Here is a 25,504-nt window from a genome sequence, read left to right as displayed (position 1 = left end):
AATCATCAGCTTTGCTGTCTCATAGTACAGCCATCCTTCATGCTTACATGCCTCAGGAAGGGTAACTGAGCGCCGGACCCGTCCCAGATCCCCTGGGGATCTCACCATGTCCCTCAGAATGGCTTTAATGTTGCTGACCCCTTCCACTGCCTTACGCTTTCGAATTTCATGGATGAGGGTTTCAGTGATGTCTTTTCCTCCCATCCTAAAGAGCTGAAGCTCTAGAATGCGAGCCTCGGTTGGGCAGCCAACCTCTTCCAGGGCCATCCTCAGAGCTAAGCTGGACAGGTACTCAGACAAAGGGTCTAAAGAGGGGGCCTTGTACAAGAGATCCTGGCAGGACATGGGATCCGGGATAGGGATCTGGCTGGAGAGCATGTTTGGTGCAGCCTCAGGATCTGTGAAAGGCAATGGAAAGGCTGGGTCCCCTTTCTGGGCATTTCTTGGAAAGGCAGCAATCGGGTACAGAAGAACATAGCAAAGAAACAGCACAGTCCTGATCATGGTGGAACACAAAGAATAGCCTGCAGGAAAGAAGCAGTGCTCAGGTTAGGTTGTGAGGAATGGCTCAAGACAACGAGACACCATGACTGGTCAAATTTAGAAGTGCCTTAGCCCTTAGGAACTTCAGTTACCATGGACATACTTTCACTCTGACCCTGAGAAGCCATGGGAAATCCTTACCTGTTTGAGAAAGAAGCAAACCAGAGGAATGAGGAGGTCCAAACCTGTCCTTTGCTTCAGCGCTTTCCTGATCTGAATGGCTCTTTTCTAGATCTCACCTTCTCTTGACCCCAGCCAAAAAGTCATGCTTTCTGAGAACATAGTGTTCACAAATATTTATCCACCTCGTCTGATCCAGACTTTGTCCTCTTCAAACTTGTCCCATGCTGACAAACAGGCCTTCTCTCTTTGTGACTCCTGCTTTTCCTGCCCCATATCTCTATATTCTAAAGATTTATCCTAGACCTAAATGTTCAACAACAAGAATAGTTCCTCTGCATCTTCTGGGAAAGAGAGAATAGGGAAGGCAAGGATGCCAATGATTTCTGGGAAGAAGACTCTAAAATAGTTCTTATTCAATGGATATATCAGGTAGAGGACTAAGAGAATAGTACCTACTGAGAAAATAGTACCAAGTCAGACCAAATAAGAGAAATTTTCAATTTTTAATTTTCTAATTTCAGTGGAATACCAAATAAAATACATTCATCACATGACACTACCTCTTTCTACATCAAAACTGTAGGAATTGGACTTCATTTTGTGTCCAGGGGTGACTGCAATCTATGGAAAATAGGGAAAGCCATCATGTGGTGCCTCTAAAAACTAGTACAAATTCCCAGACATCATTGTGTCATAAACTTCTTCCAGGGTGCTCTGACCCACTTCTGGCAGACAGCCAAAAGGAACAGATGAATGAGAGGGTTAGAAGATGTCTGCTCCTATTTTACTCACTCTTCTCAGTTCCCAGGAGGGGTTCCTAACAATCACAGGAATATCAGAAAAAGTGGTTCTAGAACAAGAGGAGTAAGTCTTAAGGGAGCTACTGGGACACACTCCTAAAATAGGGAGAGGGAAGAACTGGATGTAGAGGGACCCAGCACTGGTACCTGAAATTCCTGGGCCCTAAATCTCTGAAGAATCCCAGTACTCTACTGTTTCTCTGAAACGAGGGGGTATTTTGGATTCTTTCTGACTTTCCCATTTCTGATCATCCATAACTGGGCCTCCCTCTACACCTAGGGTCCTGGTTCTTCAGTAGATATCATCGTCATCCTCACTGTGAAACTGAATTTTCTTTGAAAGGGTTTGAGTTCCCAACTCTGGTGCATTGTTAATGATAGGGGAGAGAAGTTAAATGTGTAGCTATGTTAGAGAGTAGGGAAAGTGGTGGTGAGTTTGTCCCTAGGACCAAGGTGAAGGATGACGGACAAAGACAAAGGCTGTTGTCCTCAGTCAGACTTCCTTCTCTTACTCCTGCCCTCGTCTTCCTCTTATTCTTCATCAATGTACAGCAATTGTCACCTCTTAGGTGTTGTTCTTGGCTGCTCTTCTTCATCAGCTCGGTCTTCTACTGAAATAGGAGGCATGAAAATAACCCCGTTAGCCCTGTGAACCAAAATGGCTGACACTCAATAGAAAGGCCTTCCTGCTATTATCTAACCCCTGCAGACACCGCAACTGCTCTCCTTTTACAGCCTAACAGGAGGGCCCTCAGGGCTTGAGCTCCATGCTCCTCATCCAGCACTTGCTCTCCTATAGAGGCAAGGAAGCTGATAATGGCAGCAAAGAGAAAAGACCAGCCTCTAACCACCAGATTGCTAGCATGATTCTGTTTGTGCTTGGTGAAGATCTACAAGTGTTGGGATCTTTATTTATTATTGCCTTATTCACCTATGTGTACCCAGTCTTTGTGTAATCACTCTCCCAAATTATACCCAATGCTTAGCACAGTGAATGCTATATAGGAGGCATCGAGAACAGGTGTATGTGTTAATTGGATTATTAAAGAGTGTGTCCTTGGTATCTGAAGGTAAATCAGACATGATCTTTGCTCATGATCTAATGAGAGAAAGAAAAAAGTAAGATATAACAGTATGAGATTGGTGTTTTAACAAGTTAAAGATTTAATATCAGCTACCAAAGTGATGACTGTACTTTGGGAGTTCAAAGGGTGGGAGGGATTGCTTCAAAGAAAACAGCAGGTTTGAGAATTCTTGAAGAATGGAGTGGGGTTGGACAGCCATCCAGTTGAGGAACTGGCATGACCAACAGCTTGGTGGCATGAAAAGGCCTGCTGTGTTTGAGTGATGGAAAATGGCACAGGGATGCAGCAGTGGGTGGTCAGGAATGGCAGTGAGACAGCAAAGACTGACCAAGTTCAGATATGCTACTTTCCAGCTCTAGACTCTCCCTTGGCATCTGATTGTGTTCTCTGCCAGCCGTCATGCACCATGGGAAAGTGGGACAATCAAATGGCCTATATGAACTCAATAGCAATGGCCAGATCAAGGGGTCCAATTCAGTCTTCCGGGCCAACAATTCAAAGATTATTTGAATTAACCAAGGCCCACCTGGGAAGAAGTAAAAGAGCAACTAGAAAAGAAAATGAAAGGTTTCAAGGCATTGGCTGAATTTGAAGAAAAAATGATGAGAACTTGAAAAAAAAACCTCAAAAAACACAGGGAGAAATTATTTAGTGGAAATTGAGCATTCATCCAAAAAAAGTCAGAGTAGGAAAAAAGAAAAGGAGAAATCTGGTAGGTATTCATCTTTTTCTTCATCAAGTTCTGCTTTTCCCAGCAGTTCTTCAGATTCTGAGGATGAGAATAAGAAACAAGGAAAAAGAAGAAAGAATTGAATGATTCACACAAGTTTTCAGAAAGTTCCATGTGTGCAACTGAATCAGATAGTAAGGACAGTTGGAAAAAAGAAAAAGAAGTGAAAGGATTCAGTTGAGAAAGAAAAGGACAGTAAAGGACTCAGCAAAAAAAGAAAGACGTATCCTGAAGATAAACCTTTATCATCTGAGTTCTTGTCAAAATCAGATTACATTGAGCGAAAAAGAAGAAAAGCAGTGAGGAATGAGAAAAAGCAATAGAGAAAACAAAAAAGAAAAAGAAGCACAAGAAACACAGTAGGAAGAAGAAAAAGAAGGCTGTTAGTTAAAGTCTTGATTCTCCATAACATTAAGAAAAATCAGGATTTCCTTATAGAGAAAGTACAATGTCTAAGGAAATTTCAGCTGTGAAAAGTATGACATTTACTAAAATGCATGATTTTTCTTGTTTTTAGAATTATTCTTGGTCTTTCATAGCCACTCACATGCCGCTGTGTGAAAGGGCCATAATTGTTGTCCTGTTGTTTGCACATCTTTTTTTCCTCCTTCAGTGCTTAATGGCTCTGGGAGATAATACACTGAAATCATGATAGTGGCTCAGATATTTAGGGATAAAGATATTTTTTACTATAATTACCTAATTATAATTCAACAGAAATTGAATCTGAATACATGTTTAAGCTGTTATCAGAAATATCCAGACAATTTTAGTTAGCATTTTCGAGGTAGAGATTACATTGATATTCCAAAATCCTGACTCTGTAGATAAGTGCATTTTAATTTTTCTCTCTGTATACTTTTTATTTACCTGGGGAAGGAACTTTTAGGTTGGGGGAGGGGGTTTGCTATCTCTTTAGCTAGCAGAATAGCATGCCTTTGATCCTCACACATCCTATTTTTGTGGATGCAGCAGCCATACTTCCTGAGGAGATCAGAGCTGGATACCAGCAACCTCGCCCTTTATTGAGTTTAGTGACATCCTTAGACTCTTGTCATATGCTGCCCTGAATGAACCAAAGAAATGGCCTTGTGCCTCATGAGAAAGCCCCAAAACCTCTGGAATTTACTTCTGCTTCAATAATTCTGGATATTTTTTAGCATTACAATGTGTTATGTCTTGTGAATTAATTTTAACTACACTTTGGCTTTGGAGAGGAATCAGTTCAAATAAACACTGGTACTTTTTTATTTTTTTTTAAACATAATAACATACAAACATGAACATTCTTAACATATGATCATTCCATTCTTGATATATAAGCAATAAATCACAATATCATCACATAGTTGTATATTCGTCATCATGATCATTTCTTATAACATTTGCATCAATTCAGAAAAAGAAATAAAAAGAAAAAAACTCATACATACCACACCTCTTACCCCTCCCTCTCATTGATTACTAGTATTTCCCTTTACCCAATATATTTTAGCCTTTGTTTCCCCTATTTTTTTTCTATACCCCTTATCACTCCCTTTCATTGATCACTAGCATTTCAATCTACTAAATTTATTTTAACATTTGTTCCCCCTATTATTTATTTATTTCTAATCCATATGTTTTACTCATATGTCCATAACTGTAGATAAAAGGAGCATCAGACACAAGGTTTTCACAATCACATAGTCACACTGTGAAAGCTATATCATTATATAATCTTCTTGAAGAAACATGACTACTGGAACACAGCTCTACATTTTCAGGCAGTTCCCTCCAGCCTCTCCATTACATCTTGGATAACAAGGTGATATCTACTTAATGCGTAAGAATAACCTCCAGGATAACCTCTCGACTCTGTTTGAAATCTCTCAGACATTGACATTTTATTTTGTATCATTTCTCTCTTTCCCTTTTGGTCGAGAAGTTTTTCTCAATGCCTTGATGCTGAGTCCCAGCTCATTCTAGGATTTCTGTCCCACGTTGCCAGGAAGGTCCACACCCCTGGAGTCATGTCCCACATAGATAGGGGGAGGGTGGTGAGTTTGCTTGTTGTGTTGGCTGAGAGATAGAGGCCAGATCTGAGCAACAAAAGAGGTTCTCTTGGGGGTGACTCTTAGGCCTAATTTTAAGTAGGCTTAGCCTATCCTTTGTGGGGATAAGTTTCATAAGAACAAACACCAAGATTGAAGGCTCAGCCTATTGCTTTGGTTGTCTGCATTGCCTGTGAGAATACCAGGAATTCTCCACATGGGGAAGTTGGATTTTCCCCCTTCCTCGTCATTCCCCCAAGGGGACTCAGCAAGTGCGTTTTTATTCACCATTCAAAACACTCTGGGATTTATTGGGGCATCACTCTGGATGAACCTACACAATCTCATGCCCTACTCAAGTTTCCGTGTACTTATGGTGTTCAATTAACCTGTCCACATAAGTTATATTAGGAAATGCACCAGTCAAATTATAAATTTTGTACCAAATAAACATGTTTTTAAAAAGCAAATTTTGATATTTTTCTTCAAAAGCTACATATTGAAACTGAGATTTACCACAAACAAGTATGCAGTGTCTTGTTACATAAAGCTCTTGCCAGAATTTTAGTAAATATGATGTTTCAAAAGTTTGTTGTGTTTGCATATTAATAACAAACTATGACAAGTTGAGTTTAAGTGAGAAATATAATTTATATAAATATTGTACCCCAGAAAAATCATTTTTAGTCCGGACTCAATCCTGTGGAGGTAGCTGTTTCTTTTAATCCTGATTCAATGCTATAGGGCTGTAACTTTTGATTAGGTTATCTCCACAGTTAAGTGACATGCCCAATTGTGGATGTGACCTTTTGATTACATGGAGATGTGACTCCACCCATTCCAGATGGATCATGATTACTGGAATCCTTTAAAAAGAAAACATTTTGGAGAGAGTCAGAAATGACAGAAACAGCAGAGCCAACAGAGAGACAGCTAACAGAAACCTCAGAGCTGACAGAGATTGCCGAGATACAGGTGTTTGAAGATGCTTGGAGCCCAGTGGACGTTGTTATGAGATGTTAAGCAAGACAGAACCTGGAGGGAGTCGAGGAAAGCCAAGAGATGAAAGCCAGCTCTGGGGTAGCAGAGTGAGAAGCCACCACAAGAACAGAGGCTGAAAGCATTGGGGCCCAGGAGAAAGGGACCAGCAGATTCCAACCACGTGACTTTCCAGCTGAAGAGCTGTACCAGACCCATCTGTCTTTCTTGAATTAAGGTATATTTCCCTGGATACCTTAGTTTGGACAATTTTAGAGGCTTAGAACTATAAGCTTGTAACTTTTTTTAACTAAAAAAAATTAACAAACAAAACATTAAGATATCATTCCACTCTACATATACAATCAGTAATTCTTAATATCATCACATAGTTGCATATTCATCATTTCTTAGAACATTTGCATCGATTTAGAAAAAGAAATAAAAAGACAACAGAAAAAGAAATAAAATGATAACAGAGAAAAAAAAAAGATTATACATACCATACCCCCTACCCCTAGCTTTCATTTACCACTAGCATTTCAAACTAAATTTATTTTAACATTTGTTCCCCCTATTACTTATTTTTATTCCATATGTTCTACTCTTCTGTTGATATAGTAGCTAAAAGGAGCATCAGACACAAGGTTTTCACATTCACAGAGTCACATTGTGAAAGCTGTATCATTGTTCAATCATCATCAAGAAACATGGCTACTGGAACACAGCTCTACATTTTCATGCAGTTCCCTCCAGCCTCTCTGCTACATCTTGAACAACAAGGTGATATCTTCTTAATGCATAAGAATAACCTCCAGGATAACCTCTCAACTCTGTTTGGAATCTCTCAGCCATTGACACTTAGTCTCATTTCACACTTCCCCCTTTGGTCGAGAAGGTTCTCTCAATCCCTTGATGTTAATTCTCAGCTCATTCTAGGGTTTTTCTCAGTCCCTTGATGCTGAGTCTCAGCTCATTCCAGGATCTCTGTCCCACGTTGCCAGGAAGGTCCACAACCCTGGGAGTCATGTCCCACGCAGAGAGGGGGAGGGTGGTGAGACTGCTCGTCATGTTGGCTGGAAAGAGAGGCCACATCTGAGCAACAAAAGAGGCTCTCTTGGGGGTGACTCTTAGGCCTAAATTTTAAGTAGACTTGACCTATCCTTTGTAGGGTTAAGTTTCATATGAACAAACCCCAAGCCTGGGGGCTCAGCCTATAGCTTTGATTGTCCACACTGCTTGTGAGAATATCAAGAATTCAACTAGGGGAAGTAGAATTTCTCCCCGCTCTCACCATTCCCTGAAGGGGACTTGCAAATACTTTTCCAGTCACTGATCAAATCACTCTGGGATTCATCGGGGCATCACTCTGGACAAACCAACAAAATCTCATGTCCTACCTGAGATTTCAAGTATTTATGACATTCAATCCAACTATCTACATGAGTTATATTAGGAAATGCTCTAGTCAAAATATAAATTTTGTAACAAATAAACATTTTTTGCTTTAGTCTCACACATAAGGTGACATTTTAAAGTATTAATTATCATCTATTTTCAGCACCCTGCAATAATGACATTCCTTTGTTCTTCCTCATGCAAAAACATTTTTAAAATTTGTACATTGTACATTTCACTATTATTATACACTCTAGGCATTCCTAGATTATACCATCTCGATCTTTACCATCTAACTTTCTTTCTGATTTCATTTATGTCCCCAGCCCTCCTCCCTCTATCATTCTCATATGCAGCTTCATTCAGTGTTTTAACATAATTACATTACAGTTAGGTAGTATTGTGCTGTCCATTTCTGAGTTTTTATATTCAGTCCTGTTGCACAATCTGTATCCCTTCAGCTCCAATTACCCAATATCTCACCCTATTTCTATCTCCTGATGGTCTCTGTTGCCAAGGAAATATTCCAAGCTTATTCACTAATGTCAGTTCATATCAGTGAGACCGTACAGTATTTGTCCTTTTGTTTCTGGCTAATCACACTCAGCATAATGTCCTTAAGGTCCATTCATGTTGTTACATACTTCATAACTTTATTCTGTCTTACAGCTGCATAATATTCCATCTTATGTAAATGTCACAGTTTGTTTAGTCAACTCTCTGTTGATGGACATTTTGGCTGTTTCCATCTCTTGGTAATTGTTAATCATGCTGCTATAAACATTGGTGTGTAAATGTCCATTTGTGTCCTTGGCCTCGTGTCCTTTGAGTAGAGACAGCATATAGATGGGTCCTGTTTTTTAATCCATTCTGCCAGACTATGTCTTTTGATTGGGGAGTTTAATCCATTAACATTCAGTGTTATTACTGAATGGGCAGTACTTTCTTCTACTATTTAGCCTTCTGGATTTTATATGTCATATCTAATTTTCCTTCTTTTTACCTCTACTCATAGTCTTCCTTTCTACACTCTTCTCCACTCCTCTCTCTTCTGTCTTCATATCTGTCTCTAGTGTTCCCTTTAGTATTTCTTGCAGAGCTGGTTTCTTGGTCACAAATTCTCTCAGTGATTTTTTTTGTCTGAAAATGTTTTAATTTCTCCCTCATTTTTGAAGGACAGTTTTGCTGGATATAGAATTCTTGGTTGGCAGTTTTTCTCTTTTAATAATTCAAATATATTATCCCACTGTCTACTCGCCTCCATGGTTTCTGCTGAGAGATCTGTGCATAGTCTTATTGGGCTTCCCTTGTATGTGATGGATTGCTTTTCTCTTGCTGCTTTCAAGATCCTTTCTTTCTCTTTGACCTCTGACATTTTGATTATTAAAAGCCTTGGAGTATGTCTATTTGGATCTATTCTCTTTGGGGTACGCTGCACTTCTTGGATCTGTAATTTTAAGTCTTTCATAAGAGTTGGGAAATTTTCAGTGATAATTTCCTCCATTAGTTTTTCTCCTCCTTTTCCCTTCTCTTCTCCTTCTGGGACACCCACAACACATATATTCATGCACTTCATATTGTCTTTCAATTCCCTGAGTCCCTGCTCATATTTTTCCATTTTTTTCCCTATAATTTCTGTTTCTTGTTGGATTTCAGATGTTCCGTCCTCCAGTTTGGAAATCCTGTGTTCTGTCTCTCGAAATCTACCATTGTAGGTTTCCATTGTTTTTTTCATCTCTTCTACTGTGTCTTTCATTCCCATTAGTTCTGTGATTTGTTTTTTCAGACTTTCAGTTTCTTCTTTTTGTTCTTTCCTTGTCTTCTTTATATCCTCCCTCAATTCATTGATTTGGTTTTTGATGAGGTTTTCCATGTCTGTTCGTACATTCTGAATTAGTTGTTTCAGCTCCTGTATGTCATTTGAATTGTTGGTATGTTCCTTTGACTGGGCCATATCTTCAATTTTCCTAGTGTGATTTGTTATTTTTTGCTGGCATGTAGGCATTTAATTACCTTAATTAGTTTATTCTGGAGGTTGCTTTCACTTCTTTTATCTAGGGTTTTCTTGCTGGATGAATTCGTTGTCTATCTGTTCTTTGACATTCCATTCAGCTTTATCTGGACCTTTAGCTTAAGTTTTGTTTAACAGAGGAGAATTTTTCAGTTCTTGTGTTCTTGTTTCTTGCCCTGCCATTGTGGTGCCTTACACCCCCACACACACTTAGGAGGGTCTACTTAGATATTATAGACCCCAGCCAGATTTTCCCAGACCAAACTGACCTCCTATCAGGAGGAAAGAGTCACCTATGTCGGTTTTCCCTGAGGGTGAGACCCAGCAGGTTGAAAGACTTTGCTGTGAAGTCTCTGGACTCTGTTTTTCTTATCCTGCCCTGTGTGTGGTGCTTGTCTGACTGCAGGTCCCACCAGCATAAGATGATGCAGTATCTTTAACTTTGGCAGACTCTCCCTGCTGGGGGCATGGTGGAGACAGAGGAGAGGTTGTAGGCTGGTTTTAATGGCTTCAAATTATCAAGCCCTGGTGTCTGGATTCCTTGATGGTGGGAGTCCACCTGAGTTGGGCTTCACCCCTCCCCTGGGGAAGGCACAGGCTCCAGACAAGCCCCCAAAAGAGCTCACTTCTGCCTATGCCTAGGGAAGTTGCAGCCTGAAAAGTTCTGCCTGCTGTATCCAGAGGCAGTCATGCCTTTGTAGATACACAGCCACAAAAACTTCTGTTTCCTTCTTTTTTTTTCTCCCCTTTTTCTGTCAGTCCTGACCCCTTGGCGCTGGGCAAAAATGAGCAACCTCTGCTTTGATCAGGTTCACCTAAGCTGGGGGCCTATTTTTTGTAGTCAGAATTTGTTAATTAGTTCCACAATTGGCATTTGATTGTGCCCAGTCCCTGCTGCTGGTAAAGTCCTTTCCTTTCCCCTCTGGGAAGTGGCTTGTGGGGGAGGAGTGCTGGCCGCAGCAGCTTTGGGAACTCATGGTTCTGGGGGGTGCTCGCAGCCAGTCCAGATGGTCCAGACTTGGGTACGCTGTGTGTCTGGTCACTGACATGGCCCCAGGAGCTGTTCTGTACTGTTTCTGGTTATTTAGTAGTTGTTCTGGAGGACGAACTAAAACACGCACGTTGTTAAGCCGCCATCTTGACCCGGAACAGCTTGTAACTTACTAAATCCCCCTTTTTAAAAGCTGTTCCAGTTCTGGTGTATTGCATTCCAGCACTTTGCAAACTAACACATTCATCATATATTAAAATAAGAGTAAGGTGGTTATAACCGGACAGAATTTCAAGTATCATGCATATCACTATACTGTGACACATTTCTTATTACCAATACATACCCAGCATGTCAAAACAAGAAGGGAAGATAAGTGTTTGGGTGTCAAATGTCATACTTTTAGGCATGATGGAGGATGGATTATAGTACAGCACTGATATTATACCTGTGCTAAAAGAATACACTATCTGTCAACATTACCAGACTAAGCACTCATCACAATATTCACAGGAAAACAACAATCAGAGCAATAAGGAAATCTCATCACAACAGAATTTCTTCACAAAAATAAAGTATGAAAATGAGGCTGCAATAAAAGTTTCCAACTGGCTCATTCTTAGTCAAGCAAGGAAAGCTATTTCCAATAATGAGTTAATTAAGTTGTACTTGTTTGCAGCATCCAAAAAAAGTGTCCAGAGAACATAGACTTGTTAAGGCTATTAGTGTGAACAGTTCCTTAAAAAGCTGAAGACACTCACCTGGGACAGAACAGTCTCTTCAATAAATGGTGCCTAGAGAACTGGATATCCATATGCAAAAGAATGAAAGAAGACCCATCTCTCACACCCTATACAAAAGTTAACTCAAAATGGATCAAAGATCTAAACATTAGTTCTAAGACCATAAAACAGTTATAGGAAAATGTAGGGAGATATCTTATGAATCTTACAATTGGAGGCGGTTTTATGGACCTTAAACCTAAAGCAAGAGCACTGAAGAAGGAAATAAATAAATGGGAGCTCCTCAAAGTTAAACACTTTTGTGCATCAAAGAACTTCATCAAGAAAGTAGAAAGACAGCCTTCACAATGGGAGATAATATTTGGAAACGACATATCAGATAAAGGTCTAGTATCCAGAATTTATAAAGAGATTGTCCAACTCAACAACAAAAAGACAGCCAACCCAATTACAAAATGGGAAAAAGACTTGAACAGACACCTATCAGAAGAGGAAATACAAATGGCCAAAAGGCACATGAAGAGATGCTCAATGTCCCTGGCCATTAGAGAAATGCAAATCAAAACCACAATGAGATATCATCTCACACCCACCAGAATGACCATTATCAACAAAACAGAAAATGACAAGTGCTGGAGAGGATGCGGTGAAAGAGGCACACTTATCCACTGTTGGTGGGAATGTCAAATGGTGCAACCACTGTGGAAGGCAGTTTGGCGGTTCCTCAAAAAGCTGAATATAGAATTGCCATACGACCCAGCAATACCATTGCTGGGAATCTACTCAAAGAAATTAAGGGCAAAAACTCAAACAGACATTTGCACACCAATGTTTATAGCAGCGTTATTTACAATGGCAAAGAGATGGAAACAGCCAAAATGTCCATCAACAGACGAGTGGCTAAACAAACTGTGGTATATACATACGATGGAATATTATGCAGCTTTAAGGCAGGATAAACTTATGAAGCATGTAATAACATGGATGGACCTAGAGAACATCATGCTGAGTGAGTCTAGCCAAAAACTAAAAGACAAATACTGTATGGTCCCAATGATGTGAACCGACATTCGAGAATAAACTTGGAATATGTCATTGGTAACAGAGTCCAGCAGGAGTTAGAAACAGGGTAAGATGATGGGTAATTGGAGCTGAAGGGATACAGACTGTGCAACAGGACTAGATACAAAAACTCAAAAATGGACAGCACAATAATACCTAATTGTAAAGTAATCATGTTAAAACACTGAATGAAGCTGCATCCGAGCTATAGGTTTTTGTTTTGTTTTGTTTTGTTTTGTTTTGTTCTTACTATTATTACTTTTATTTTTTTTTCTCTATATTAACATTCTATATCTTTTTCGGTTGTGTTGCTAGTTCTTCTAAACCGATGCAAATGTACTAAGAAACGATGATCATGCATCTATGTGATGATGTTAAGAATTACTGATTGCGGGCGGGCCGCGGTGGCTCAGCGGGCAAAGTGCTTGCCTGCTATGCCGGAGGACCTCGGTTCGATTCCCGGCCCCAGCCCATGTAACAAAAACAAAGAAACAAAATACAATAAAACAAGAAAATGTTTAAAGATGTTTCCCTTTCTTCCTTCCTTCCTTCCTTCTCTCTGTCTTTCCTTTAAAAAAAAAAAAAAAAAAAAAAAAAAAAGAATTACTGATTGCATATGTAGAATGATATGATTTCTAAATGTTGGGTTAATTTCTTTTTTCCGTTAATTAATTTAAAAAAAAAGATGAAAAAAATATAAAAATAAATAAAAAAAAAAGAATTACTGATTGCATATGTAGAATGGTATGATTTCTAAATGTTGGGTTAATTTCTTTTTTTTCCGTTAATTAATGAAAAAAAAAAAAGCTGAAGACATTGCAACCAAAATCAATTGTCAATTATGAAACAAGACAGTGTAGAAAACAGTTTGATTGTTCCTCAAAATGTTAAACATAGAATTACCACATGACCCAGAAATTCCACATTTAGGTAAATCCCCAAGAGAATTGAAAGCAGGGACTTGAACAGATATTTGCACATCGATGTTCATAATTACTTTATTCACAATTGCCAAAAATGGGAGCAACCCCAGTGTCTGTCAATAGATGAATATATAATCAAAATGTGGTACATACAATGGGTTATTATTCAGCCATAAAAAGGAATGAGGTTCTTCAAATGTGACCTCTCTCTCTTTAACCCAACAACTTGACAGGTGAACTCACTGCCCTCCCCCTCTACATGGGCCATGACTCCCAGGGGGTAAACCTCCCTGGCAAGGTGGGACAGAAATTCCAGGATGAGTCGGACCCAGCATCAAGGAATTGAGAAAACCTTCTTGACCAAAAGGGGGAAAAGAGATATGAGACAAAATAAAGCGTCAGTGGCTGCTTCCACTTAGTATAATGAAAAAAAAGGAATACATACTGTGTGATTCCATTTATAAAATATGCAAAAAATCAAAATCAATCTATAGTGACAAAAAGCAGACCAGTGGTTTTTTGGGGGGGATGGGATAGGGAAGGGAAGTGAGGGATTACAAAGGGAAACTAGGAAATTTTTGTGATTGGTGGATGTATTTGTTCACTATCTCTATTTTGGTAATGGTTTCGTGGGTGTGTACATCTGTCAAAATTCTTCAAATTGTATATTTTAAATATGTGCATTTTGTTGTATGGTATTTATACCTCAATAAAGGTGTTTTAAAAAAAAGAGGGCAAGAGTGGGATTTGGATGTAGGAGTTGCGCAGAGAGAGGAGACTGTCTTTGGCAGAGGCTGAGTCTGAAGCCTGCACTGCGGGGAGACGAGTGGGTTTGGGGAGGGATCAACAATCTAGGTAAGCTTGATGAGAAGAGGCTAGAGTTAGCTATTATTATTATTATTTGATTACTATTACTATTAGTAGTAGCTATTATTAGTCACTTTTACTGGTTTGAAACTAGTTTGAAATGATTTTTTTTCTTAGACTAAGAATGATATTGCATAATCTTTTATATGCTTCTGTGATTCTTTTCTGCCTGATCCAGCTACAGGCTTTCCAGATGACTAAGGAAGAACTCTTGGGGGGCATGGATTGAGACTCCAGAAAAGTCATTGACTCCTTTAGATTCCACCACTCAGGTATTACATGTGGCAAAGTTGTTTCCATTGCAACAGCTACTAAGAAGCTGAAGAGCTTCCTGTACACTGGTAGGTTGTCTAGTAGCATCTCTGGACTCTACCTTAGATGCCAATTGCAATCCTTCTCCCCATTTGTGTCAACTAAAAATGTCTTTGGACATTATCAATTGTCTTTTGGGGGGCAACAGTGTGCTTAGTTCCTTAGTTGAAAACTACTATTCTAAACGATATTCTAATGATTTTCCTTGCACTGTCTTTTTTTTTTTTACTTCTTATTTTGAAATAATTTCAAACTTAGGGGATAGTTATGAAAACAATTCAAAACTAATAGAGAATACCAATACACTACCTAACCTGATGCCAAGATCTGCCAGCTTTTAACATTTTTTCACATTTGGTATATCTTTCTATCTATCTATCTATCTGCCTGTATATCTATCATCTATCTATGTAATCTTTCTATCGGTATCTATATTCTAAATATTTGAGAGTAAGTTGCATACATCATGCTCCTTGAACACTTAATACTTCCATGTGTATTTCTTAAGAGTAAGGATAGGTGTGATAACCTCATTAAGTACAGTTGTCAAGTTCTTGCTTTTTGGTTGATCTAGGGGAAAAGGGTTAAATATTTTACCCTTTGTTATGTTGTTGCTCAGAAGCTATAAATTACTAGGGATTCCTCAGGGATTTTGGTTTCAGGAAGTTCAGGCAATGTTGGATTCCTTTTCACCTAATTCTTGCTTTTCCCAGTTTTGGCAGTGTGTCCCTGGACACTTACTCCTCTTCTTTCTTTCACTTTTGTTTTGCTTCTTAGGGCCCTGTGGTGATTTGAAGCTATTATGCATCCCAGAAAAGTCCATGTTATTTTAATCTATTCCTGTGGGTCAGATCAGCTGAACTGACACACAGCTGATGGGACCTTTTGCTTAGATTATTTCAATTGAGATGTGACCTGCCTCACTCAGAGTGGGTCTTGATTCTTTTGCTGGAGCCTTTATAGAAGGATAAAACACCTATAGAAGGAAAGAGATTTAGTTAAGAGACGCTCACTGAAGAAGCCCCTGAGAAACTGAGAGGAAAAGGCACAACAGAAAAACCAGGAGCTGAAGCAATGACACCCAGGAGAGAAGGACCAACAGATGCCAGCCATGTGCCTTCCCATGTGACAGAGGTGTCCTGGATGCCAGCAACTTGTTTTCAGAGTCCAGGTATCCTCCTGTTGATGCCTTGAGTTGGACATTTTCATGGCCTAAGAACTATAAATTTAATAACTCCCCATTGTTCCAGCCAACCATCCTATATAACCGGTATCCCTTCCCCTGCTCTGGGATGTTGCCATTTTAGGCCTTAGCCCACTTTCACATAGCCTTGCAGTAAAGCTCCTCTGATCAAGTTTTGGTCTCTTCTCCCCCCTCCCTGTTGAAAAACTATCATTTTGGTGCCAAAACCTGGGACTGGGAACAGAGACAAAACCTCTGTAGGAGTGAACAGAACCCACCTGCCTGACTTCAGCACCAACACTAGTGGATCATCTTGGGAACTGCCTGAGCAATGACAAATCAGGACATTGGTGACATGCTACTCCTCAGACAAAAACACCGGTACCAGCCACTGCCCTGTGATGAAATGGAAGGAGAGCTTTATGCTGTCCACCAGCTGGAAGCAGATACAGAAGACAAACCTTTGCCCTTCAGCATCCCAGAAAATTAAAAGGAAAAGTCTGGGATGTTAGGCTGAACCCCTTTCCCATGATGTGACAACCCCCAGCAAATATTCCAAGAAGCTTTCCCCACCCATGATTTCCAGGAAACCCACAGAGCACACCCCAGCCCACGCAACAGTCACATGACCCCTCTTGCCCTCCAGCAGCTGCAATCTTGTGATAACTCCCCTTACCCAACATCTACCCTCTGGCAGTTGCAACCCTGCGTGACTACAGCAGTGTTTAAATTTTAAACTTCACCGATGAAAAGCTACCAAGTCCCCACTTAACCTTCTGTGTTGAAACAAACCAATCCTGATGAGAATGTGCCAATTTTCCACGTCCAAACTAGACAATAAAAATCCACTACCTCCCTTTCCCTATTTCCTGCTAACCATCCTATATAACCCGTACCCCTACCTCTGCTCAGGGCTGTCACCATCTTATGCTTTAGCCTGCCTGCACATAGCCTCACAATAAAGCTCCCTTGACCCAAAAAACAAAAAATAAAAAATCCCCATTGTTAATGGCAATCCATTTCTCTTAAATTGCATTTCTTCAGCTTTAGCAAACCGAAACAGCCCCCACCTGGGATGGAAAGACATGCATGAAATAGACAGAAGGTCCTTGGACCTTCTCATTGGCCTGTCCTTTTAGCTGTCTTCCAGAAGAAGGTCACAGCACCAGAAAGGAAACTTTACGACACATGATATGTGAGAATTTGTACCAGATGCATTTGTTTTATTTTGTTCTGACTGGTACAGTTTGGGGTTGTCTGGTATTTCCTCTTATTAGATTCAGGTTACAAATGTCAGAGAAGTGGCTCTATGCTCTTTGCATTGCACATGAGGTTAGCACCAGAGGCCTTCCTCCCCTAATGGTTGGAATGAAGTTACTCCACACCACAGATGAAGCCTAATTCTTAGATTTTGGAGTTACTGTCCAGCTGGTGAATGTATTTTATTTCTGATTTTTTTTTGGCTATGGGAATTTATTAGCTCACAGTTTTGAGGCTAAGAGAAAGTCTGAATCAAGTAGTTATCAAGGCAATGCTTTCTTCCTAAAGGTTAGCATTCTGGGGCTGGCTGCTGGGGATCCTTTGTCCTTAGCTCCTCTGTTACATGGCAATGCAAATGGTGGCCTCTCTTGGCCTCTCCCTTTTCTTCTGGGTCCTATTCACCTTCAACTCTTGCGCGCCCTGGCTTTCTTTATGTATCTATTTGAATTGCATTCCCCTTATAATGGTCTCCAGTAATAGGATTAAGAACCATCCTGATAGAGGTGGGCCACACCTTAACTGACATAACTTCATCAAAAAGTCTTACTTACAATGGATGCACACCCACAGAAATAGATTAAGTTTAAGAACGTGTTTTTCTAGGGTACATACAACTTCAAACCACCATGGGCTCCTTTAATAGAATTTAACCTAAGGGGATAGGAGCATTGTTCCCTAATTTTTTTTTTTTCCATAGGCAGGCACCAGGAATCAACCCGGGTCTCCAGCAGGGCAGGTGAGAATTCTGCCACTGAGCCACCATCAGGGCAGGTGAGAATTCTGCCACTGAGCCACCATCACACCACCTGTCCTCTACTTTTAAGCAGAAAACTTCATTGCTTTGACAATTAAAGAGGCTTCAGTGACTCAATAGGGACAGGAAGTAATGATGCCCAGCAGACGTGGCTAAATGCAGTAGATGTATAGTGGAAAATTGTGGGTGTCCAACAGACGATGGTGCCCAATGGATGTTTGTAAATATTGGCAAGTTCCCAGCAGATTTTGCAATACCCAGCAGGTCCCACAAAATTGGTGGTTCAAACTGGGTACTCAGTAATGCAGTAGGAAGGAAAAGCATAAACACTTGGGAAACAACCCTAGGAATTCTTAGAAATACTTGCTGGGGGCAGGGTGAAGGAATAACCAACCCTATAGAGAGCTCTGAGTTCTTGCCTTAGCAAGGTGTGGGTAGGAAACATAAGTGAAATCTGCTTTTGCTGTCATGTCAGTCCATTTGTTCCCACAGTCTAGTAACTAGTAACACACGTTACACAAATAGAACATTACAGATACGCTGCTTAATGCAGCCCAGCCTTAATATTTTGTCTGAAGTCAAACCTTAAAAGGATTTTAGAGAAAAATGTAGCCTGGTATTGTTCCTCCAAGAATTTTGTTGTTGTTGTTAATGTTAACCATTATTTATTATTTTATGCCCCCTAGAAACCATTATCTTAATTGTTTTAGTAACAATTAGGTTCAGCTGCAAGTAACAGAAAGTGCTCAAAAAATTGTAGCTTAAATAAGGTAGAAATTCAGTTCTCCCCAATGTAAAATCCAGAGTTCTATAAACCATGGTAGCTCTTCTCCTTAAAGTTCTTCCTCTAATTTAAATATTATCTCTGATATTTGTCTTTACTTAACAAATTTTGATTTCTTCATAGCATATTTTTAGTAACTTTTAAAATTGTGGATTCAAAGGACCATGTCCAAGCAGACATAAACTATAAGCAATGAAGGTGATGTCATTAGAGTTGAGGAGAAATTAGAAATCTATCTGCTGACATTATTAAAACAGAGAAGTTTTGGAGTTTGAATCCTAAGAGGATCAAGTATGACAAAAACAATCTCTAGAGAGGAAAATAGGAAGTCAATTAGTATTCGCAGATACCATTGTTAAGGGGTGGGAGGAAGAAAAGAAATTAGCAAAAAAGTAAAAGAATACAAAGCGAATACTCTAAAGCCAGATGGTTCATTTCCAAACATACATATGTGAGCATGCGCATGCACACCCATGTTTTTGTAATACGTGCAAATACAAGAAACCCATATATAGAGTAGAGTAAAGAAATGATGAGCATGAGATTTAGCATGATAGTTATCTGAGGTGAGGTAAGATATAGAGATTGAATAGAAAGGGCTATAAGGTTTGGTTTATTTTCTTTCCTTTTCTTTTTTAAAACAGGTTATTGATGTGCCCTTGCTTTTTTTTTTTTAAACCATTTTTATGGCTCTATGTTCACATACCATACAATCCATCCAAAGCGTATATTAAATGGCTTTTAGTATATTAAAAGAGTTGTGCATTCATCACTACAATCAATTATAGAACATTTTCATTACTCCAAAAAGAAAAACCCCATACCTCTTAGCAGTCATTTCTCAATCCCTCTGTCCTTCTCTAGCCCTACATAACCACCAATCTATTTCTGTCAGAACAAACACTTTTTTCCTATATATAAATTTATTTATATTTACAATTTATATAAATGGCATCAGACAATATGTAGTACTTTGTGTCTGGCATCTTTCACTTCATATAATGTGGTTTTTCTTTTTTCATTTATTGGAAGAATGTTAATATATTACAGTTTTGGTTTGATAAATCTACCAGAATACAATATACCAGAAATGGAATGGAGTTTGAAAAGGGAATTTTTAAGTTGCAATTTTACAGTTCTAAGCCTATAAAAATGTCCAAACTAAGGTATCCAAAAAAGGAACCTTAACTCAAGAAAGGCCAATGGATCCAGAACACCTCTGTCATCTGGTTGGGCATGTGGGGGCATCTACTAGCTTTCTCTCATGGCTACTCATTTCATAAGGCTTCCTCAGGGGCATTTTTTTTCTGCATCCCCGAAGGTCTCTTTGTCTGTGTCAGCTCCGAAGCTTTTTCTAAAATGGTTCCCTCTTAAAGGACTCTAGTGAGCAATCCCAACTTGAATGGGTAGAGACTCATCTTCATGGAAACTGCTTAATCAAAAGGTCCCACCCACAACTGGGTGGGTCACATCTCCATGGAAACAACTTAATCAAAAAGTTCCCACCCAGCAATATTGAGTCAGCTTTTCTAGGGTACACAAGAGATTCAATTACTATTCACTACAGTCCATAGTTCACTTTAGGTGTATTTTTACCCATATATTATCTATTAGTAATACCTTTTGGTAACAGGATTGTACATTTGTTCTAATCATGGAAGAACATTCTGTATTTGTATTATTAATCACACTCATGGTCTACAAGAGGGTTCACAACATTTTACAGTTTCATGTTTTATCCTCTAGTTTTGTGGGCCACGGTGACTCAGCAGGCAGAGTTCTCGCCTGCCATGCCAGAGACCCAGATGTGATTCCCAGTGCCTGACCAAGCAAAAAAAAAAAAGGTTAAAATATATATATATATATCCTCTAGCTTTCCTTCTAGTCACATACATGACCCTAAACTTTCCCTTTCAGCTACTATCACATATACCCATAAAGCATTGCTGTTTTTGGTTTTTGCATTGGAATTACAAATGTTAAAAAATAAAAGTCTCTTTAATATGATCTGGCTTGCCAATCTGTCCAGTTCCCCCAGACCACTACCTAACTTATCCTTTAAACAAGATGAGCTGTTTTGGGATCCCCTATCAGAGATAATGAGCCTTCCTGACTTCCCCCTTCTTCCTTCCAAAAGATATAGAGGAACTTTTCTTTGCTTCAAGTTTAGATCTAGGGTAAATCCTTAGGTTAACAGAGATATGAGGCAGGAAAAGTAGGGAAAAGTTCTATTTGTTAACATGGTGCAAAGGTGAAGTGGACAAACCTGGTTCAGGAGGAGATAGATAAATATTTATGACTGCTGTATCGTTCACTGTTCTTTGAAGCCATCAACTTTCTGGTTTCCTCATCATTCTGGCTAGGGTAGAGAGAAGGTAAGATCAAAAAACATCTGGCTCATGAAGGTACCATAATAAAAAAGAAACTTGGAAAGTCTCATTTCTCTGTCTTATTTCTTCCTCAAAACAGTAAGGATCTCCCACAACCTCTAGGGGTGGGGATGAGATGTGTCTGAAAGGGGTAAGACACTTTCTGGATGATCTTGTTGCTTCTTAGTCCTTGAATCACCCTCAGAGAAAGTACCCTGCACCTTCATCCATGTTCCAAACTGAGCACTGCTTCTTTCCAGCACCCTCATCTGGGCTGTGTTACTTCTTTGCTTGTGTCCTGGTGGATGCCTTTCCAAGAAACACCCAGAAAGGGGCCCTAAGCTTCCAACTATTTTTCACAGAGCTTGGACCTCTACCTAATGTGACAGCACAGATCCCTCTCCCAGATTCCAGATCCCTGCCAGGAACTCTTGCACAAGACCCACACTTTAGTCCTTCTGCCTGAGTACCTGTCCAACTTAGTTCTGAGAGTGGCCCTGGAGGAGATTGGCTGCCCAAGTGAGGCCCCATTCTGCAGCTTCAGCTCTTTAGAATGGAAGGAAAACGCTTATCCATGAAATTCAAAAACAGAATGCAGAGGAAGGGATCAACAACACTAAGATAATTTGGAAGTATCTGGAGGAAACTTCAGGGAGTTTGGGTAAATTCTGCCCTCTACCAGTCCAGTACAAGTACATTTTTCTTGGTACTCATAGCAAGCAGATACACCCAGTGAGATGACTGGTCTACCAATTAGCTCAGGTATGATGCATTTGTGGAGAAGCTATTTCCCATATTGCTGGTGGCATAACTTAAAGTATCTTGGATAGGCACTACCTAACCTGTAGATGTAAGTCTTGGGAGCATACTGAAGAACTAAGCTAAAGAACCTCTCAGTGCCTATGGTTAGGGAGATGTACTTTATCACATAATACACAACTATTCTAAAGTGTTTTATTGGTTTATTTAATTGATTAAGGTATTTGTTTTAGTTTCCTAGGCTGCTCAAAGCATGACATGGGTTGGCTTAAAAAATGGGAGTTAATTAACTTACAGTTTTGAGTCCATGAACATGTCCAAAACAAGGCATTGCCAAGGCGATGCTTTCTTCCCAAAGATTGGCTGCCAACCAGTCATGGCTCCTCTGCCTCATGGCAAGACACATGGAAGTGTGTATGTGTGTCTCTCTCTGCATTCATTCCATTTATGGAGGACTCCAGTAATAAGATTAAGACTCACCCTGAATAAGGTGACTCACACCTTAACTAACACAGCCTCATCAAAAGGTCCTACTTTTGGGTTATACCCACAGGAAAGGATTAACTTTAAGAAAATGTTTTTCTGTGGTACATACACTTCCAAACCACCATAGTATTTGTCCAGGCTTGATTCACAAACACAGTTTCACTTAGGTGGCAAGTTTTCTTTCTTAGAATTTGTTCACGGGTGAAACACAGTAAGTAGTTAGAAATGTTGGAGACCACTTAGGAGAGATCTATGCCCTTCATTTCACCCCAGTGCTAAAAGACACGTTACTGGTATTAGCTTTGCCTCTCTCCTCTTAGAAGGTCCCAGTCCCTATTTCTTATTCCATTTGTCTTTCTTTTTTTCTCTCTCTCTCTTTCAGTCATCAAATACTGTGCATTTACTATGTAGCAGACAGAACAGGTCTTTTAACCTTTTCTGATTCATCTACCCTGTACTTTCTAAATACCCAACTACCTGCTGTAGCTTGTCTATTTAATTTTCAAACTGAAAAGAGAAATAAAATTAAAAAGATTCACAGCAGTTTGGCAGTTCTTTGGAAAGTTAAACAGAGAATTACCATATGACCTGGCAATTCCATTCCTTCTGGAAAACAGGCATTAAAACAGCTACTTGTAAACTAATGTTCATAACAGCATTATTTACTATGGTCAAAAGATTAAAGCAACCCAGTTGTCCATGAAAAGTTGAAAAGATGAGCAAAATGTGGTATATATATATGTGTGTGTGTGTGTGTGTGTGTGTGTGTGTGCGTGCGTGTTTCGGTATGCAATGGAATATTATTCAGCTATAAAAAGGAATACGGTTTTGATTCATGTTACAAAATGGGTGCAACTTGAAGACATCACATTGAAAGAAGCCAGACCTGAAAGGACAAATGTTGTACAATCGTACCTATGTGAAATATCTAGACCTAGAAAAAAATACATAGAGACAGAAAGTAGGTTAGAGGAAACCAGGGAATGGGAAGAAAAAATAGGGAGTCATTGCTTAATGGGTACAGATTTTCTGTTTGTGCTGATAAAAAAGTTTTGATAATGGATGATGGTGATGGCAGCAAAACATTGTAAATGTAATTAATACCACTGAACTGTACCCATGAAAATGGTTAAAATGGGAAATTTTCTGTTGTGTATATATTACCACAATTAATTTTTTTTTTAAAAAGGCAGAACTCACAGGAGAAAAAGAGAGAGGAAGAGATTCATAAACATTTACTCTCTCTTGACTCTCAGTCTTTCAACTCCTGTCGTAAGCTAGAGTGAGAATGTTGCAGAAACATGTAGGAAGTGCCAAGAAACAGCAAGGTAGGCATTAAAGATGAATGTGTGACAAGGGGGCAAGGTTTGGGCAGTTCATACAAATGGGCAAATATTTACAGAGATTACAGCTCTTCCTGCTCAAAGGGGAAAGCAAATGTCTCACCAGACATTCTTCTCACAGGTCAGAGAACCGGGCAGAACGAGACCAAGGAGCAACCAAATATGCCAGGGCAGTCTCACTTCTCCAAGATTGGACTGTGTGGTAATTTGGGGTCCCTAGAAATGGGTGGAAGTAAAAGGAAGTTAACCCTGATGACCATAAATGGGGAAGACAAGGAGGAGAATTGGGTCCCGTTTCCCATTTTATTGGCATTCCCTGTAGGAAGAAAAAAAAGCCAAACAAATGCATGGAGGTGATGCATGACATGCCTCTTAGCTGAGTCTTAAGGCTCCTTTCAGACCACAACCTTAAGAAAATAGTTGATGTATTTTGGGCTTCTCCGAGCTCCAACATACTCTGTTCCAGACACGTGTGGTTCCAGAGCCATTATAATGCCAGTTGAGCTGCTTCTTTGCTACTTCCTGCTGTGCTCCGTCGATGCCATGTCATATGGAAACCAGAAAGAGGTCTCAATGCATTTTCCTTCGTCTCTGGGATCCCAGTCACCCTCTTCAGGAGCCTTATCCTGCCAGTACCTGCTCCCAAAGTCCCTGCCTGGCTTCACCCACATGGCCCTTCTACCTAGATTCCTGGTAGGCCTGGCACTGAAGAATGCTCTGGAAGCTGCAGGCTGCCAGACTGAAGCTTGCACCCTACAGCTTCAGCTGTACCGCCAGGGGGGTGTGAAAGCTACGCAGATCCTCATTCGCCAGCTTCAAGAGCTCCAGAGAGGCAACACAGGAAGCAAAGTGTCCATGGAGGCCCTGGCCGCTGCTCTGCAGCAGCCTGGCCCAGGGAGACCCCGGCGCTCCCTCGAGGCTGTGTCCTGTGGGAGTGAGCAGGAGCAGCAGGTGCATAAGGTAGTCCAGCTGGTGCCAGTGGTGGGAACCTACTACAACCTGGGCACAGCCTTGTACTACGCTGCTCAGAACTGCTCAGACAAAGCCAAGGAACGCGGCCAAGATGGGGTCATAGATCTGGGTTACGACCTTCTCATGACCATGGTGGGGTTCCCAGGGGGGCCCACGGGACTGTTAGTCAGCTCTGCGCTTAAGCCTGCAGTGAAGGCCGGGGTTCTGCGGTTGATCCAGTATTACCAAGAGAAAGAGTCCAACACCGCTCTGCCAGGAACCAGTAAGGAGGGCTTGGTGAACACCACAGATGTGAGTGGTCTGGGAGGGACAACAGCCATAGCTTCAGGGCGGCGGGTGTCAGAGGTTTCAAGCATAGCTCTCGCCTAGAGGGGCTCATTCAAGAGCCAAGGCTTAGATCGTGGGGCCAGGAGTGTTGGGTCACAAAGGGAAGGTGGTAGAAACAGAAGGAATAAACCCTAATGTACTGACAAACTCTATGTGTCTGTGAGAAATCTAAACCTCTGGTTTATTACCCGGGAAGAGGGCAATGCTGTAAAAGGTAGGAATTTAAATGTTTGGGGTCTGGAGTCAGAGGATTTGGTGGAAACCATGTTCTGCTTGTTAGTGTTTCTGTAATCACTAACTACTAACTTCTTACTCGAAGCTAAGTATTTTAATCTCTAAAAAAAGAGTAATGATTCTCACGTCAATGGGTCGTGGAAATTAAAAGCCGCGCGTACAGTGAACTCAAAATATTCAGCAAGAAACTCTCAATGAACGGTAGTTATTAAGGCTTTTCTCATCTCACCCCTCCCCTTCCTATCCCATATTGCCGAAATTCCGGTCCCACCCTTTCGCACCGAATCTACAGAGCCTCGCGGAGAGTGGGCCAGTCTCGGTTCTGCAGCCAGCGCTCGGGTTCTGGGAAATCAGCTGCTTCAGTCGTGGGCTCGTGGGGCGGGACTTACATCAGCTTTCCCACCAATCACTGGAGCTGGAGGTGTGGTTTCAGC

The 25,504-nt window shown here is 40.4% G+C and overlaps 1 protein-coding gene and 1 pseudogene across 1 annotated transcript; both read left to right on the top strand.

Annotated features, from left to right (window-relative positions):
- Positions 1 to 2,957: 2,957 nt before the first annotated feature.
- On the top strand, positions 2,958 to 3,690 carry LOC143690121 (protein FAM133B pseudogene; annotated as a pseudogene).
- A 19,748-nt stretch (positions 3,691 to 23,438) lies between these two features.
- On the top strand, positions 23,439 to 25,421 carry APOF (apolipoprotein F). The gene is made up of 3 exons (XM_077111054.1): positions 23,439 to 23,522; positions 23,659 to 23,739; positions 24,004 to 25,421. Exons 1-3 carry the CDS (start codon positions 23,483 to 23,485, stop codon positions 24,876 to 24,878), a joined length of 996 nt encoding a protein of 331 aa, XP_076967169.1. The 5' UTR covers positions 23,439 to 23,482; the 3' UTR covers positions 24,879 to 25,421.
- The last annotated feature ends 83 nt before the right edge of the window (positions 25,422 to 25,504 follow it).

This window comes from Tamandua tetradactyla, chromosome 7 (genome assembly GCF_023851605.1).
Source record: "Tamandua tetradactyla isolate mTamTet1 chromosome 7, mTamTet1.pri, whole genome shotgun sequence".
Lineage (NCBI taxonomy): Eukaryota > Metazoa > Chordata > Mammalia > Pilosa > Myrmecophagidae > Tamandua > Tamandua tetradactyla.
The sequence above is the reverse complement of the archived record's forward strand: the minus strand, read 5'-3'. Positions and strand labels throughout refer to the sequence as shown.